The sequence below is a fragment of the Ovis aries genome, chromosome 5 (genome assembly GCF_016772045.2).
Source record: "Ovis aries strain OAR_USU_Benz2616 breed Rambouillet chromosome 5, ARS-UI_Ramb_v3.0, whole genome shotgun sequence".
NCBI lineage: Eukaryota > Metazoa > Chordata > Mammalia > Artiodactyla > Bovidae > Ovis > Ovis aries.
The window spans coordinates 18,698,023-18,715,594 of NC_056058.1; the positions used below are offsets into that span (position 1 = coordinate 18,698,023).

A 17,572-nucleotide genomic window follows, 5' to 3' on the forward strand; every position below is an offset into this window, starting at 1 on the left:
GCTGGGAGACGCGTGCGCTGGAGGGCAGGGCGCTTGCGCACCCTAGCTCCGCCCAAAACCTGTGGCTGTGCGCCAGACGGCTGACTCACTCTGCGCCTGCGCCGGAACCACCCCCGTCTGTCATTTGCTCTCGGTGGTGAGAGGGTGGAGCTTTCGGGGAGGCGAGGAAGAGGCGTTTCCGTGGAAACTCGCACAGCTGGCGCCTCGCAGCTTTTTCTCTGCGCTCTTTCTGGCAGTAGTTGGCTTGGGCTTCCAGCTCCTGTATTAATTTATATTAGCCTCCTTTCTACATTAGTTGTGTATTTGTCTAGCTTTACAACTTTTCTCCGCTAAGTTAGGTAATCCGTGATCGCTTACCGTATCTCAGGCGCTTATCCCATTCCCAGTATCCTGCCCAGCTTCAAGTATCTAATGAATAAAGAAGGTGCGCCACATACATTAGCTGAAACCAGTTGGTCAATAAAATTAAACACATATTTACTTAAAAAACAAAAATGTGTGTTAGCAAGTAAGTGTTATTGAGAAAGCTTCAGAAAACGGATCCAAGACTTCAAACAACAGGTGTTTTGAAACAGTGCAGTTGCCTGTCCTAGGGATCACCGGTTAAAACAAAATCTTGAGGCGGTCCAGAGGTTAGGACTCCACTCTTTCACGTTGGTGATGGACAGGGAGGCCAGGCGTGCTGCGGTTCATGGGGTCGCAGAGTCGAACAGGACTGAGCGACTGAACTGAACTTTCACTGAAGGGGGCACAGGTTTGATTCCTTCTCCGTAGGGCCCCAAAGAGTCGGTCACGACTGAGCATGCACATACGCATAGGAAACGAAGACCAGTGCGCAAAAAAACCCCAAAATATCAACCTTGAACCACCTGAGTCACCCGGAAAGAAACGAGAATTAAACATGCCCCCAAACCCACCTCCTTTATTTATCCATTTCTGCAAAAGAAATGAAAATACCCTGGGGTGTTAAGTGTGCATGCGTTTTAAGTAGGATAAAAGTGAATTGGGAGAACATTTCTGGCAACTTTAACCCTAATGACGGTCATTTAGTAGGGAATTTCCCATTACCCACCCTCGATTTTTTTCTCTCTTGAGAACGTCAAGATTAATTCTACGTTAGTTTTCATTTTCGCTGTTTCCTATAGCTGGAGTGCTTTTCTCCAGTTCTTCAAATTTACCTGTGGGAGAGAGACCCTCCCTAATCATCCCAGCCAATTTACCCCCCAAACACAACACACCACGTTTTCTTCATAGTGCTTGCCATTGAGTAAAATCTGTTCATTTATATACTAGTTTACTAGTTTATAGTGTATCGCAATACAAGGTAATGAGAGCAAACATTTCCCTTTATAGTTGGCGTGCATATTCGTTGACTACTAGGCACCTGCGGTAAACAAAAATCTGTGAATTATTATACTTTACTCTGATGGACTGAATGAATAACATAATTCACTTGTTGGAGGATGGATGGGTAAAAAAAATAAACAAATAACAGTTGCTCGAATTCAAAGAGCGTCTATGATGCTCCGGGGCGCCAGATACCCAAACGCAGCTGCACCACGTGGCCGACTCGGCACCACGTGACGACTCAGCCAACCCACAAGAATCCTCCACCGTCCCATGATGCACCACTCCATTCCCTCTGTAGAGGACAAGTCAGTCCTGATTTCCGGCCTCCAATCGCTCGTAGTGGTTAGTTGCCCTAACGACCAACTTGTCCCAGCCTCTAAGGTACGTCACTTCCCCTTACGCCAGACCTGATAATTGCCGCGCCTGCGCAGAATGAAAGCCAGGAGGCGCTGGCTCCTTCTGCGCAGGCGTCTCAGTTGGGGGGCGGGACCGGGCGGCGCTGTGGTGCGCAGGCGCAGCCGTCGGTGGGTCCCGGGTTCGGCTGTGTGAGGTGAGTCGGGGGGTTCGGCGCTGGTCCGAATGGGCCTAAGGTCCGCAATTCGGGGCGTCTGGGGCCTCTGGGGCTCCTGTGCCGTAGGAAGACGTCGGTCCGGGGCCGGGGTCGCCATAATTTGCGGAGTGCTGTGAGTGGGCGGCGCGGAGGGGAAACTGAGGCCAGACCCCGTCGGGCAAGCCCTTGGCTGCCCAGGTTTTCTTCCTCCGGACTCCAGGCCTATGAAATGCGGATTAGGAGGCCCGGGGGTGAATAGCGGGAGGCATAGCGCCCCGCACGCAGTGAGCACTCGCTGGGTGTCCGCTGTGTCCCGGAAACACGGTCTTTTAGAATCGGGGCTCCGGTCCTTGGGGTTCAAGTCGGGGCTCCCTGTCCCGGCGCCTTCACTGTCCACCTGGGTGACCTTGACCAGCCTCTTGGCTTCTCGGAGCCTTTTTCCCCCTCCATATAACGGGCGTTGTCACAGACCCTGCATGGAGTAGGGGGACTTCCGGAGAGGACTAAAGCCGCAGGGCCCCCAGCGCGAAGTGACAGCTCCAAGAGATCAGCAGCGGTTAGTCCGCTTTCACGAGGACGACCTCTGCCTGTTGTGCCAGAGACTGGGGCGAAATCTAGCGCTGAGGACCGGCTCGTCCACCTCTCGCTGGCTCTGTGAGCTTGGGCAAGTCGTTTGCCCCCTCCACGACCCTTTTCTGCCACGAATAGGGGCTGTAGAAGTATATGTCTCTTAAGGTCATTATGAGGTTAAGTACACTTGGAACCTTCTTTCATTAGGTTCTTGCTACTTGTCTAGAGCTTCCTAGAGGACAGATGGTTTTGTTATCAGATGCCAGGAACTGCTTGAGCACTCTGCATCTCCACCCAGGAAAGTTTCCCGTTTTCTTTTGTTTCTCTCTCTGGTTATTTGTTTTGTCTGCTTTTCCTCTCCCTAGGCCAGGCATTCTGTCCTCTCAGGGAACACGGGCCATGTCTGGGGACGTCTATGGCTGTCACAGCCAGGGGCGCTCCTGGTATCAAGGGGCTGGTGACCAGGGATGCTGCTGCACATCCCACAGTGCCCAGGATGGCCCCACGGAGAACAGTCTGGCCCTCAATGTCCACAGTGCTAAAGTACGTCCTACCTCAGACTAGTGGTTTTTCACTAGTGGCCCTCAACCTAGGGCCAAGTAACATCAGCTTCTGGTCTCCAGAAGGGGTGAAGGGTGTGAACCCCCAAGAAATCACATGCAAGGTTTGGTGTGGGTGTCCACTTTTGTGGGTGAGGAAGGGTATTTTGGAGTTTGGAGCTCTAGAAATCAGGTTGCACAGGTTCAAAACTGCTGATATGCATCTTCCCTGGATGACCTTGGAGGTTGCTCCCGTCCCTCTGGGCCTCAGTTTTTTACGCTGTACAGTGGGAGTTCGATTAAACAAATGGTGACCAGGGGGCCAAATTCCACTGCAGCCTCTTTTGTGGGGGAGGGATCTAGTTCCTTGACCAGGATGGAACCAGGACCCCCTGCATTGGGAACATGGAGGCTTAGCCACTGGACCACAGGGAAGTCCCTGCAGCCTTGTTTTTGTGGATGAGGTTTTGTGGGATAGAACCCACTGGATCCACACACATGTTACCTGGACCCTGGGAAGCTGAACGTCCTCACCCTGGCCCTTCTTTTCAGAAGATGTTTGCTGACCCCTAAAATAAGTGAGTGTGGGTACAGTATACAGCTCAGGCCTGTAAGTGCTGGGCACTCCAAGGATTTCATTCAGGGCTTTATAATTAAGTCTTCCTGGAAGGGTGAGTGGCCCTAAATTGGGTTAAGTGCTGCCCTGTATTGAGAGCTATAGTCTTTTTTATAAGTTTTTGTTGTTGTTGTTAGTTTATTTTTGGCTGCACTGAGTCTTTGTTGCTATGCATGCGCTTTCTCTAGTTGCAGATAGCGGGGGTTCTCTCTAGTTGTGGTGTGTGGGCTTCTCATTGTGGTGGCTTCCCTTGTTGCAGAGCAAGGGCTGTAGGGCACCTGGGCTTCAGTAGTTGCAGTTCATGGGTGCAGTTGTTATGGTGCTTGGGCTTAGCTGCCCAGCCACATGTGGGATCTTCCCGGACCAGGGATCGAACCCTTGTCCCCTGCGTTGGCAGGTAGATTCTTAACCGCTGGACATCCAGGGAATTCTTGAGGTTGGGGTGTTTTCAGTGAGAAAATGGAAAGGTGGATGGAGAGCCAGCAGGGCTTCTGAAGGCACCGGGAGGAATTGGAGCTGGGTCCCTGGCCTCAGCCACACCCCAGGGCCATTGTCCATTCCCAGCCAGTCTCCTGCCTGTACCCCATGCCTGCAGCCAGTGCCCTTGGAGCCTTCTGGGCTTCACAAAGCCCTTGCTGTTCTTGGGAGAGAGAACGGTCCTGCTGAGGATTCTGTTCCCCAGCCAAAGCCTGACAAGTCAGAATTGTTCCCAAGCCCCTGGTGCCCAGTAGCAGCTGAGGAAGAGCATGTGCCAGCGTTTCTGGACTCACTTTGCTGGGAGCAGGAAGGTGATGCGGACCATCCGGAGGGAGGAGAATGGCCACTCTCATGGACCGCCAGTGTCCAGCAGGTGCCAGTCCCACTGCACACTCGCAGTCTCCTGTCTGTAGTCCTGAAACCCAGCGTGCATGCGTGCTGAGTTGCTTCAGTCGTGTCTGATTGTTTGCAGCCCTATGGACTGTAGCTCTCCAGGCTTCTCTGTCCATGGGATTCTCTAGGCAAGAATACTGGCATGGGTTGCTGTGCCCTCCTCCAGGGGATCTTCCTGACCCAGGGATCGAACCTGCATCTCTTCTGTCTCCTGCATTGGCAGGTGTGTTCTTTACCATTTGAGCCACCTGGGAAGCCCCATGTAACCCAGAATACTCAGCGAATGCAGGATTCACTGAAAGTTCACAGCCAAGTCATTTGGCCAGAAAATCTGCCCTTTATTTTTTCCACTTGGTGTGTATCAGTGACTTTCAACTGGGGGTTTGGTGACGTCTAGAGACTTTTGTGATTGACAACACCCTGGGCAGGGTGGGGGGATTTTCCCGGGATCGAGGGTGTGAGGGAGAGCGATGCTGCCCCATCCCTCACAGCTCCCAGGATGCCCCCTGCACAGTGACCTGACCCCGTGTCAGCTATGCCAAGGGGGAGGGCTCCTGCATTCACATTTGAGAAAAATATTGGGTTTGATGCCTGCTCACACTGGACACCACAATAAATTCCCGATGGTCACACAGTGTGAACAGGAGGGCCCCGTGTTACCTCCCCACAGTGGGTCACCTCCCCACCCTTCCACTCAGGTATGTATTTAAATATGATCAGCGTCCCAGGACCTCAGAGGTCACATGGTGATGGAACCCAGTCTTGTCCCATCCCACCCCACCCCACCCCCTCTCCCAGAAGATGGATGCAGAGGGTGCTATTAAACACCCTTTAATGCACATTCTCCCCAGCCCCCCATGTCTGTAGAGCCTGGGGGAGACACCTGCATGAGGTGCTGGAATCTCCCAGCAGCCTCCGTTACCCTGTTTTATAGGAGAGAGTGAGGACATCCACTGGCCCCCCTTCAGATGGGACACCAAGCATCCCAGCCCTGGGGCAGGGGGTGACGTGGAGCTGGCCTCAGACAGAGACTGCTGGGCCTGAGGGATTAAGACTGCAGAGCCTAGCATCATCCCTGGGTGGGCTCCAGGGCCCTGGTCTTGGCGCTCAGTGCATCAGATTGGGGGCCAAACCTTGGGAGAAGGTCCTGTCATAGACCAGAAGAAGCCCTAGAAGTGGGAAACCAGGCAGCAGTGGCCTCAAGGGAGGCATCTGTCAGGGGAGAGGGCTATTAGCAGCACACGCGAAGGTCCTGGGGTATGGCGGGGGGCGGGGCTGGAAGAACTGAGAGTGTGCAGGGAACACATGTGACTTCATCTCTCAACTCCCTGGACCCCCAGCAGCCCCTCAGAGTCACTCCCTCCATCCTTGCAGCTTGGTCACATAGACATCAGGTTGCCTCTTTGTTTTCTTAAGTGAATGCCTGTTGTCACAGAGGCCACATTTATTCCCTGGGCGGGAAAGCAGACCCCCCCCCCCCACCACCACCGTCCAATACCCTCCCAGCCCAGCATGAACCTCAGTGACCTAGTGCTGCCTCCCATGGGTCTGACGGGGCGGGGGGGGGGGGCATGCCCCAAATTGCTACCTGGAACACATGGGGGAGCCCCAGCTACCCAGTCCTGTGGCCTTACCATGTCAGCTATTGACATGTGACTGCCCTCTGGGAGACCCTGACACCCTTCCATCCAGTTCAATGAGAAGTCAGCAGGGGGGTGGGGGGTGAGCTGGTAAGCATGAAGGCCAGGTGGTAAATTCTCTGGGGTTCAGGGGCAGTGAGGAAAACCAAGCATGTTACGGAGGCACTTCTGTAGCATATGAATGCAGAAGACTTTTTCAGCTAAATGGGTGGCTGCCAGGTGTGGCCCTTGACCCTTGGTTTAGAGCAGAATATGTGAAAGGACTATGGTCCTGGGGTCTCAGAGGTGTCTGCATCCTAAGAGGACCACTTTGAGCTTTGAAAAGAAGTTTTTTTCTAATTACAGTGAAAGTGAAGTCACTCAGTCGTGTCTAACCCTTTGCGACCCGTGGACTGTAGCCCACCAAACTCCTCCGTCCATGGGATTCTCCAGGCAAGAGTACTGCAGTGGGTTGCCAACAGTAGGATACACATAATGTAAAATTCACCATCCTGACTGTTTCAAAGCGCACACCTCAGTGGCGTTAAGCACATTCACATTGTCATGCAACCATTCCCACCCTTATCTCCAGAACATTCTCATCTTCCTGAGCTGAACCTCTGACCTTATTAAACACTGACTCCACTCCCCTAGCCCCTGGCCCCGCCATCTACTTCTGTCTCTGTGAATCTGACTCCTCCAGGGACGTCCTATGAGTAGAGCAAAACAGTATTTGTTCTTCTGTGTCTGCTTCTCTCACTGAGCAGCATGTCTTCAAGGTCTGTCCAGGTTGTAGCAGGTGTCAGAACCTCCTTTCTTTTTAAGGCTGAGTAATATTCCACTATGTGGAGGGACCACATTTATTGATCCATCATCCATCCACTGACATTGGGTTGTGTCTGCCTTTTGGCTCTGGTGAATGAAGCTGCTGTTTGCAAAACAAATACCTGTAAAAACCAGGTGATGAAGATGGTGAAGACAGGAAAGCCTGGTGTGCTGCAGTCCATGGAGTCGCAAAGAGTAGGACACGACTGAGCAACTGAACTGAAAAACCAGAACATAGTTGACATTTTGGGTGGCAGCTTGCTGGTTCAGCTGGGGAATATGACTCAGTGTTGGGGGCTTCACTGTCCTCTGAGCAAGTGAGTTGTGTGGGTTGGTCCCTCTGTGTTGTTCCTAAGATCCTGTGGCTGCAGTGCTGGCCGTCTGCCCTCCGTGCCCTGGCCCATCGTGACCTTAGACCTCCCAGTTCCAGGGATATGCTTGAGCCAAAGGCGCTTGCTTGGTAAAGGCTCATTATGTCCAGAAATGGGGGAGGAAAGTCATTCCACTTCCCCCACCCTGATGGCCAAGATGCCCTGTCCAGCTGCATAAAACACCGCTTCTTCAAGTTCACTTTTTAGTCATTGAGATGTTCACATCCTATAAAATTGAGTAGACTTCAGTACATTCACAGTGCTGTGCAGCTGTCACATCAACTTCCAGAACATTCCGAAAGAAGCCCCAGTCACTGATAACTAGGGACCCGCTCTCTGTGTCTGTGGATTTGCCTGTTCTGGACATTGCCTATCAGTGGAATCGCATATTGTGTGGCCTTTTGTGTATGGCTTCTTTCCTTTCTTTAAGCTGTCAGTGATGTAGTTTTCTGCAAACTGGAAACAGGGCCCTAAGTGCCTCCAGGGTCACATGTCTTGAACCTGAGGGCCGAGGGTGTACAGCACCCGCCTGCTCTCAGCCAGTGTGCAAAGCCTCGGGCTTAGGGCTTGCTCTAGTTTGATTTACCTGTTGCTGGCCAGTGATGGGTTAGTGATAAGTTGGCTGGAAGGCCGCCCCTTGATTTCTAGGCCACACAGGCTGTTCACCCCATGGGAGCATGTTAGGGGAACCAAGATATTTCACACTGCACATCCCAGCTGCCAGGTCAGCCCTGCGCAGCCCTGGCAAGCATGGGCTGCCCCCTCTGAGCCTGTTTATTCTCTGACTGGGAGGTGGTCCCCTGCAGGGGCCAAAGCTGCAGGGATGTGAAGTACCTGGCACATCATGGCACTGTGGGGGCCTGCCTTCCCAGCCATGACAACCATAAGTGTCACCAGGGTGTCCTGGGAAGGGTCACACAAGGCCTAGGAATACAGCAGGGTATGGTAGAACCCAGAGGAGCCCTTGGGCGGCCTGGAAGGGAGGGAGTCAATGCCCTCCGGGCCTTTGGTCTGCTCAGGCCCACCCGCTGGTCCTGTCTGACCGTCATGGACAGTGCTTGTTCCCCCAATGTTTGGAACTCAGAATGTCAGAATGTTTTCTTGTCTTGAGCGTAGAGAAGCAGCAGGTGGGGTTGTGGGCCACTCTGTGTCCCTGGGGAGCCCTGTGTACCCCATCCAGCTGGTGAGGAGTGATGACCACTGGGCCCAGGGCAATGTCACCCTGGGGCAGGAATCAGGCAGGACTGCCAGGGGCTCTGGGTGGCCTCAGTGTCCCCTATGTGAAATGGGGAGAATTAACTTTCCTGCCTCTCTCGTTGAGCAGATACAGCTAGCCAGTGAGTTCAAGTGGCTCCTGCAGGGTGGGGTGTGTGGGGGCCTGGATGGTCTGGGGCGAAAGGTACAAGATGGTGGATGTGGGGGCAGAGAGGGAAAGGCCTGGCTGTCCTTGCCACCCTGTCCTCATGCCCTGGACCGTGTCCACAGATCCTGAAGCCCCCAGGCCTGTCTCCTTCTATGTCTGCAGGTCCTGAGGCTCCCAGGCGTGTGTCCTTCCACCTCACGATGGACAACAAGAAGCGTCTGGCCTACTCCATCATCCGCTTCCTGCACGACCAGCTCCGGCATGGGGAGCTCTCGTCTGATGCCCAGGAAAGCCTGGAAGGTATGTTGGTGGTGGGGGGGGGGGTCCCTGGTCTCCTTCCTGCTTGAAGCTTGGGTCCTCTGCCCCCTGCTGCCAGCTACTTTCCCCCCTCCTCTTCCTCCCTTCCCCCATCAGTGCCAAGGAGTTTTGTGGGGTGAGTGTGATGGGCTGGTCCCCGTCCTCTTGCACAGGGAGGGACGCTGGGTCTCCTGCTAGTTTTCTGTCACTTCCTCTTACAGTGAGGCGCAGCCCCTTAGGGTTCTGAATCCCCCCGTTGAATGTGTGTCCCTACCCACCAAAGATGGAAATGAGGCTGGGGACCCCAGGCCAGACCCAGCAGTCGGACCACCCCGGCGGCTCCAGGATTGTGACCCCACAGACAGCCCTGAGGTCACCATCTGCTCATTGCTAGGCAGGGATAGCACTATCCCCTCTCCTCCCAGCCTCAGGGCTCAAGGGGTAGGTCTGTCCTCCACTTCCCTGAGGAATCAGAACCACAACTGATGCATTCCGAGGCCTTGGCAAGCTGGCCCGAGAAGGGAAGCTCAAATCCTGCCTGCCAGGATTGCAGGCTCGGGGCTGGGGTCAGCAGAGCGCACCTCCATTCCCCTGGCAGTTGCCATCCAGTGCCTGGAGACCGCTTTCGGGGTGACGGTGGAGGACAGCGACCTTGCGCTCCCCCAGACTCTTCCGGAAATATTTGAAGCAGCTGCCGCGGGCAAGGTGAGCCTTCACATCCCACGGGGCCGTGGTTCGGTTGCAGAACAAGGGCTGAGTCACCCCCAGAGGCATGAAGGGTGCTGAGCTGGGTGGGGCAGGGGGACGGTGGTTTCCTACTGCTTCTCCAGCAACTCAGTTTCGCTTTGGGGACAGGAGCTGCCGCCAGATCTGAGGAGCCCCCAGGAAACCCCACCCTCAGAGGAGGACTCAGCCGAGGCAGAACGCCTCAAAACTGAAGGTGAGGAGCACCCCACAACCTGGCCTCCAGATGCTGCAGGAAGTAGAAGCCAGCCAGTCCATCGGAGTAGATGGCGAGCCAGCCTTGGAGTCGGGGTCAGGGGCTTCTGCATGGATGTGGAGACATAGAGAAGTCAGACCCTCAGTGAGAGGGATGTAAATGGCAAGGCCACTGTGGAGCTTCCCAAGTGGTTAGAGTGATCACATGACCCAGTGGGTCCACCTAGGTGTGCGCAAACACATTCACAAAGGTGCTTGTGCACTTGTGCTCATAGCGGAACCAGCCAGTTGCCCATCAGCCTATGAGTGGATACACACATGTGGTCCCGCCACACTCGGGAGTGTCACTTAGTCCCAGAAAGCGGTGATGCACTGACACTCGCTACCATGTGGACGGACCCTGAGGACACGACGCTCAGTGAGAGAAGCAGACACGGAAGGACACACAGGGTGTGACTCCACTGACGAGAAACGTGCAGAGCAGGCAGGTCCACAGACACAGAGAGTGGGTTCCTGGTTGTCAGGGACTGGGGAGTGGTGAGAGCTATTGGTGCTTATTTCAGCTGATGGAATGGTCTGGAGTTAGTGGTGATGATTAGGCCACTCTGCACATACTAACGGAGAAGGCAATAGCACCCCACTCCAGTACTCTTGCCTGGAAAATCCCATGGACAGGGGAGCCTGGTAGGCTGCAGTCCATGGGGTCACGAAGAGTCGGACATGACTAAGCGACTTCACTTTCACTTTTCACTTTCATGCATTGGAGAACAAATGGCAACCCACTCCAGTGTTCTTGCCTGGAAAATCCCAAGGATGGCGGAGCCTGGTGGGCTGCCATCTGTGGGGTCGCACAGAGTTGGACACGACTGAAGCAACTTAGCAGCAGCAGCAACACATACTAAAAACTGTAGAATTATGTACTTTTAAAGGGTAGGATTCATGGTATGTGAATTCCATCTCATTAAAACCGGGCTGTTTCTGAAGGAGTGAGCAAGAGTGATGGCATCCGAGGCTTAGCTTCACGAATGGCACAGTCAGGGCCACGACAGTTGCCACCACCCTGACCTGTGGTTTTGAGTGTTATGTCCTGGGCCCTAAAACCCCATCCCCTCACAGGGAAGCCGAGAGAAACAGGAATGCTGCCTCCGACCCCAGGGTGTATGTTTTCTTTCCTTTTTCTTCAGGAAATGAGCAGATGAAAGTAGAGAACTTCGAGGCCGCCGTGCACTTCTATGGGAAAGCCATCGAGCTGAACCCTGCCAATGCCGTCTACTTCTGTAACAGGTGCAACCTGGAGTATGGGGGAGGAGGGAGTTGCTGCCAGGGGCCTGGGCGGGCTGTGGGAGAGAATGGGGAGAGTGGTGGCACCCAAGGGTGGGGTGGTGATGGCTCAGCTGCCATCCTAAATGGCACACCTGGCCAGGTGGGTAGCCAGGCGTCAGTGAGCGTGAGCAGGTACAAGCATGGGCACTCAGCTTGCCCGGGCCTCCCACTCTTGGCGACCCTGCCTCTGCCCCACCAGGTAGCCAGGGAGACCGGGTAAGGGGCTGTGAGGAGGGGCTGCAAGGAGGAGCCGGCTCCCCGACCTTTCTGCTTGTCCTCCCCCAGAGCCGCAGCTTACAGCAAACTGGGGAACTACGCAGGGGCAGTGCAGGACTGCGAGCGGGCCATCTGCATAGACCCGTCGTACAGCAAGGCCTATGGCAGGATGGGGTGAGTGTGCCTGCCCATCCACCCCGCAGATACTGTCTGCCGGGGGCGCTTGTGTTAGGGACGAAGCCCCACACCATCCCAAGTCCAGGTTGACACCTGAGCTTCTGATCTCCCAGCGTAAGTCACAGTTCTTAGGACCCCTCCCTGGGCTTAGTGATTTCCCCGGGAGGCTCACAAAAGTCAGGAGAACATGTCATTTAGCTGATTTTTCTTTTTTTAATATCTCTTTGGCTGTAATAGGTCTTAGTTGGGGCATATGGGATCTTTTAGTCGTGAATTCTCAGTTGGGGCATATGGGATCTAGTTCCTGGACTAGGGATCCAACCCAGGTCGCTTGCATTGAGAGCTCAGCATCTCAGCCACCAGACTATCAGGAAATAGCTGTGTCATTTAGTTTAATCAGCTTTTTGTGAGGAACACAGATGGATAGCAGATGCAGAGACATGGAGGGTGAGTTTGGGGAGGGTCCCAGGCAGAGCATCTCTCCCCATGGGGTTCGGGGTGCACCCCACCTGGCACTCGGGGGGTCATCAGTGGAGGTGGGTTTTATAACTCTGTCTATCACTTCCTCTGTGGATGTTGGGGGTGGCTGGCTGGTGTCCTGGCCTGCAGCCCATCCTGAGGGTCCTCCTTGGCATAAACTCCTGGGTGGTCCAGGGATGCACCTGAGACCAGCTCTGCCAAGCAGGGAGGTGTAGGGTTCTGATCCCCCCACCACGAGAACTGGGGCTGCCTCCCGGATCCTCCCCCATACCCTCTGTCCCTCCATCTGCAGCCTGGCGCTGTCCAGCCTGAACAAGCACACGGAGGCTGTGGCCTACTACAGAAAGGCCCTGGAGCTGGATCCTGACAATGAGACCTACAAGTCCAACCTCAAGGTGGCTGAGCTGCGGCTGAGAGAGGCACCCAGTCCTGTGAGTCCCGTGGGACAGCAGTTGGGGGCGGGGCAGCTGGGTTGGAGGGCAAGGCCTGAACCGGGTGTGGAGACCCTCTGGTGCTGGGGGCTGGTTCTCTGTTCAGCAGGATCCTGTCCTGAGAGAAGAGGCTGATCCCAGAAACAGAAGGGGGCGTGTCACCCAGGGAAGCCACTCCTCAGGGGGTGGGGACCAGAGCCTATCAGTGGTTCACCGGGGAGGAGTCAGCCCTCAGGGCCAGCAGGCTCAGGGTAGCTAGTGTGAATGATCTGAGGTGACCAGGGTGGGACTGTGGCTCCACCTATGGGGGCCCCTTGAAGGAGGGGTCATGTAGGCCTGCACTGGGAGGTGTGCAAGTGAAAGGTGCAGTTGTGGATGAGTTGGTTACTGTCTCTAAGGACTTGCTACTCTCGGGGGGGCACTGTCCCTTCTCAGTCAGCGTCAAAGTAAAAGCTGAGGTTAACACGCTGAACTCCTCCTGGGTGACCCACACATGGTGTTTCCTCCTACAAAACTCCCTCTGGCTGCAGGCCTGGACCGCCTGAGCTGGCACGCCCAGGATTCCAGCACGCCCTCCATGGGAAACCTTACCCCTCACTTCCTGGGGACTAGCCGTCGAGGTCCTGTGTCCTGGCACCACTGACCAGGGCTGTTCTCATCCACAGACGGGAGGTGTTGGCAGCTTTGATATTGCAGGCCTGCTGAACAACCCGAGCTTCATGAGCATGGTAACGGCCTCGCCTGCCCCCGCTGCCCCTGCCTACGGTCAGAACAGCCACAGACGTCCCAGGGTGGGGGTACCTGCAGCATCCTCTGTCAGACTCCTCAGTGTCAAGCACAGGGGGCAGACTGAGCCCACCTCTCCCAGCCATGCACCCCCAGCTGAGCCCCTTCTCGGACTACAGAGTGGCTACACCTGCTCCCTGAGGTGCAGATGAGACTCAGCAGGGTGTGGGGCCCCCAGAGAAAGGCCATCTTCTGTGCAGAGGCATGTGTTCTGCACGGGGCCTCCCCCGGGAGCAGGTACCTGGCGTGTCCACACACCTGTGCGATTCCAGGTGGTCTTGCTGGTCCTCAGGGCTCACTGCTGGCTCCAGGGGCCCCAGGGTCTCAGACCATCAGGAAGAGGAGCCCCAGCTGCCAGAGAAATGTCTCTGCCCCGGTGAGACGTGTCCGGCCTCCCATGACGTAGCTGGGCCTCCGCTCTCATCCAGGGACAGATGGCCACAAGGCAGGAGGACACCCAGCCAGGGAAAGCAGCTGGCAGCGGCCACTCCTTTGGCCTCGTCCATCAGGGTCAATGATCCCAGCCCCCCGAGGCTTTGTGCAGTGCTATTAGTACCCAGCCATGCCTGGTGCTTGCATGACTGTGACCTGAGACAGCCGCAAAGGGCGGTGGACGGGCCACGGCCAGGTGGTAGCACTGTCTTGCCCTTTTTGGAAAGAGCCACAACCTGGAAGTCACCTCCCTGACCTCTGCTCATGTTTGTCTGAAAATTGGCCCAGAGGAGATAGTCCCAGCTTGGTGGGGGAGGAGATCAGTGCAGGGGAGATTCCCAGGTGTCATCATTTATCCTCAGAGAAGAACTGGGACCAACTCTTCTGGGGCGTCCCCCGTCCGGGGTGGTGACGAGATGCCTGGAATCTCCTAAGATGAGTGTCCAGACAGGATGAAAGTAGGGGGAGGGTTGCAGCGCATTAGGGGTGGTGAGGCCTGAGGAAGAGGCAGGCGGGCGCTCCAGGTGCTGGACTGGAGGCCTATGGTGCTCACAGGGTAACCTTGTCAGTGGCAGGGTGCGTTGGGGAGCCTGCCCCATCTGACAGGTCTGTTCTCTTCTTCAGGCATCAAACCTGATGAACAGTCCCCAGGTTCAGCAGCTGTAAGTGACCTGTTTTCCTTTGGGTCTTTTTGAAATATTTCTTTGGCTATGGTCTTAGTTGCAGCACTCAGGATCTTCATCACAGTGTGTGGACTCTTAGTTGTTCCATGCGAGCTCAGTAGCTGCAGTGCGTGAGCTTAGTTGCTCCATGGCATGTGGGATCTTAGTTCCCCAGCAGGGATTGAACCTACAAATCCTGGATTGCAAGGCAAATTCTTAACTACTGGACCACTAGGGAAGTCCTCTCTTCTTTGGACCTTGTGGTTAAAAATTATTGTGGTAAAAGATGTATACAGTTTCCTGTTTTAGCCATTTTAAGGTCCGTAGTCCCATGGCATTTAGTACGCTTATAATGTCCTGTAGTTGGTCACTACAATCTAATTCCAGAACGTCCATCACCCCAAAATGAAGCCCCACCCCCAATATCGTTGTCTCCCAGCTCCTGACTACCAGTCACCCGTCTGTGGATCGGCCTGACGGTGTTTCCACATCAGTGGACTCAGAAATTCTACGGTCTTATGTGTCACTGGCATGCCCCGGTGTCCCTGGGGGGCAGCACTGCCCCACTGAGAATCACTGTTTTTAAGTCAAAAATGGATGTTCCTGGGAAAGTTGGTGAAATTGACAGGTTACAGTCAGAAGGGTGGGCTCAGGGGGACTTGGGTCCCAGGTAATGTCTCTTGCCAGCAGGGGGGAAGGGTCAAGCAGGGCCGCAGCGGGAAAAGGGGGCTGAGCCGTCTTCAAGTCCAGGACTCTCTTTGCAGCATGTCCGGCATGATTTCAGGCGGCCACAACCCCCTGGGGACTCCCGGCACCAGCCCCTCGCAGAATGACCTGGCCAGTCTCATCCAGGCGTGAGTAGACCTGCCAGGTGGGGCTCCTGGGTGGGGCAGGGTCCAAGGTCCCCGGGTGCTCTGTGGGGCCTCATCCTCCAGGGAGTGGTCCCTCTGCCCTCCAGGGGCACGTCAGGTAGGGAGAGGCGGCTGGGTGGGTGCCTTGGACCTGGCTGAGCCCAGGCACGCCTCCCCTGCCCCCACCTGCAGGGGCCAGCAGTTCGCTCAGCAGATGCAGCAACAGAACCCAGAGTTGATAGAGCAGCTCCGCAGTCAGATCAGGAGTCGGACTCCCAGTGCCAGCAATGATGACCAACAGGAGTGACCGCCCCGTGAGTCCCCGGAGCTGGGGGGCACCTTGGGCCCTCAGGTCTCTTGCCGGGTGGGCCCACTCAGGTGTTTCTCCCTCCAGCCTGCCCAGCGCCATCGGGTCCTTCCCGGCCTACAGGAAGCCTTCTTGACCTTTTCCGTCTCCTCCCATTGGATCGCCCACGAGAGAAAAAGAACTTGGACCTGCATGTTAAGCCGGATTTTTATGATGTTTACTTTTACTTCCTCCCCTCCCTCCCTTTTTATACTCTCTCACGGCCCCCAGATCCTTCTTGAAACAGAGCCAGCAAGCTGTGAGTGCAGACCAGCACCCGTCTCCCTCCTGGCCCCCTGCCCTGAAGACCTGGTCACTAAAGTATTTTCTAGAACATTCTGAGGTGGGGGTGGTCTTCTCACCGCTCTCCGAGAAGTGGCCTGTGGGATGCCGTGGCCCCGAAGCCCCTTCTTCAGCCCCCGCCTGCCTTCCCAGTCTGTCTGCAGGGCCTCCCAGCCCCCGAGAAGCCGCTTTCTGAGTTGACCGTGGCCTCCCTGGCCACCCCTGCTCAAGCGAGCTCACTGCCAGCCAGCCCGGCCCAGCAGACCTGGGTTCTCAGACAAGGAACTCCAGTTGCAAGTGCCCCAGAGGCAGTTTCTGCGCCCAGCGGGGGCCGAAGCAGACGTCTTGGGTGCACACAACCCATTTCTGGGACTTAAATTCCAGTCCAGTGCTCGGATGGACTCGGGTCTGATCGCCATGCTTTTCCCAGTGCTTACAATTGACAGACTGTGAGGGGCCTTCTCATGACCTTTGAGCTGGCTCCTGAGCCTGTCGCAGCCTGGCTGTGTATCCCAGCCACTGCCTTCTGTCCACAGGTGGTGGTCCTGCTGGCCTGGCTTGCCTGCATCCTCAGCGGGCTCTCCTCCTGCTTGGGGGTCAGGGCTATGGGGGTCCCTGATGACCACCTGCCTGGGCCTGAGATCACCGGGCAGCCACTGTGGATGTCCCTGCAGCCCAGGGCAGGGTGGAGAGGGTCCCTGGCACCGCAGCTCGGGCCACAGTGTTGGTGATGAGATCGCTGGAGGCTCCCTGATGGTGTCGGGTCCTGTGGGAGGTGACACCGTACCAGTACCGTGTGTGTAGGTAACTCGTAGAGACAGCCCCACACACATCCCACAAGGCGTCCTAACTCATGAGTGCTACCATGATGACGAGATAACGTGTGGGGAATAAATAGACATCGTGATCTCTGCTGGCCTCCATGTGGACCTCTCAGTGCCACTCTGCCCCCACCCCCTCACCTCCCAGAGCTTCCTGGAACCCCCAGTGTGGACCCTGCATGGGTCACCCTGAACCATTGACCCAGGTTGTGTGTGCCTTCCCTGTCACCTTGAAGACAATCTCACAAATTTGGTGGCCTTTAACTACACACAGTGTCTCCATCCTGGAGGCCAGAAGTCAGACTGGGGACCCCCTTGGGCTAAATCCAGGTGTGGATGGGTCTGGCTCACTCCCTGTCCAGAGGCTGACGTGTGGTGTAGGTGCAGGGGGTGTCAGGCCTGCACTCGACTCCCCCGGGTCGCTGGGCTGTGGGAATGCTTTGGGGCCATACCACTTTCTTTGGCCGTGACCTCTGTGGCTTCCAGTGGGTGTACTCAGCCTCTGGTGACCTTGAGCTGCTCTGTCCTGCTGAGGACCTCCCCATGTTCCCTGCCACTTGGATGGTGGCCAGTAGGTCACAAAGGAAGTTCAGGGGGAAGAGTCTGTCCCTCATGCTACTGTGGGCATGAGAGCTCGAGCAGAGCAGAGGGGAGGCAGGTCCTGGCAGTGTCCCACAGAAGAGTGGACTGGCATTTACGCCACTCCAGCTACCTGCCTGAGGAAATGGTCCCTTTTTAAAACTGAGACAATAGACTTCCCCAGCGGTCCAGTGCTTCAGACTACCCACTGACTGCTGAGGGCCTGGGTTCGATCTCTGCTCTGGGAACTAAGATCTAGCAAGCCATGGGGTGCTGC

At 55.7% G+C, this 17,572-nt stretch overlaps 1 protein-coding gene across 6 annotated transcripts; it reads left to right on the forward strand.

Annotated features, from left to right (window-relative positions):
- Window positions 1-1,851: 1,851 nt before the first annotated feature.
- On the forward strand, window positions 1,852-16,807 carry SGTA (small glutamine rich tetratricopeptide repeat co-chaperone alpha). 6 transcript variants are annotated; one of them, XM_012178107.4, is made up of 12 exons: window positions 1,852-1,900; window positions 8,836-8,973; window positions 9,569-9,675; window positions 9,826-9,910; window positions 11,094-11,193; window positions 11,518-11,622; window positions 12,398-12,536; window positions 13,202-13,264; window positions 14,379-14,416; window positions 15,181-15,270; window positions 15,460-15,581; window positions 15,662-16,807. In XM_012178107.4, exons 2-11 carry the CDS (start codon window positions 8,874-8,876, stop codon window positions 15,572-15,574), a joined length of 942 nt encoding a protein of 313 aa, XP_012033497.1. In that variant the 5' UTR covers window positions 1,852-1,900; window positions 8,836-8,873; the 3' UTR covers window positions 15,575-15,581; window positions 15,662-16,807. The 6 variants fall into 6 exon arrangements, with proteins under 6 accessions (XP_012033497.1, XP_012033500.1, XP_060272318.1 ...); XM_012178110.4 differs by having other exon boundaries at window positions 15,845-16,807; XM_060416335.1 differs by having other exon boundaries at window positions 15,460-16,807.
- The last annotated feature ends 765 nt before the right edge of the window (window positions 16,808-17,572 follow it).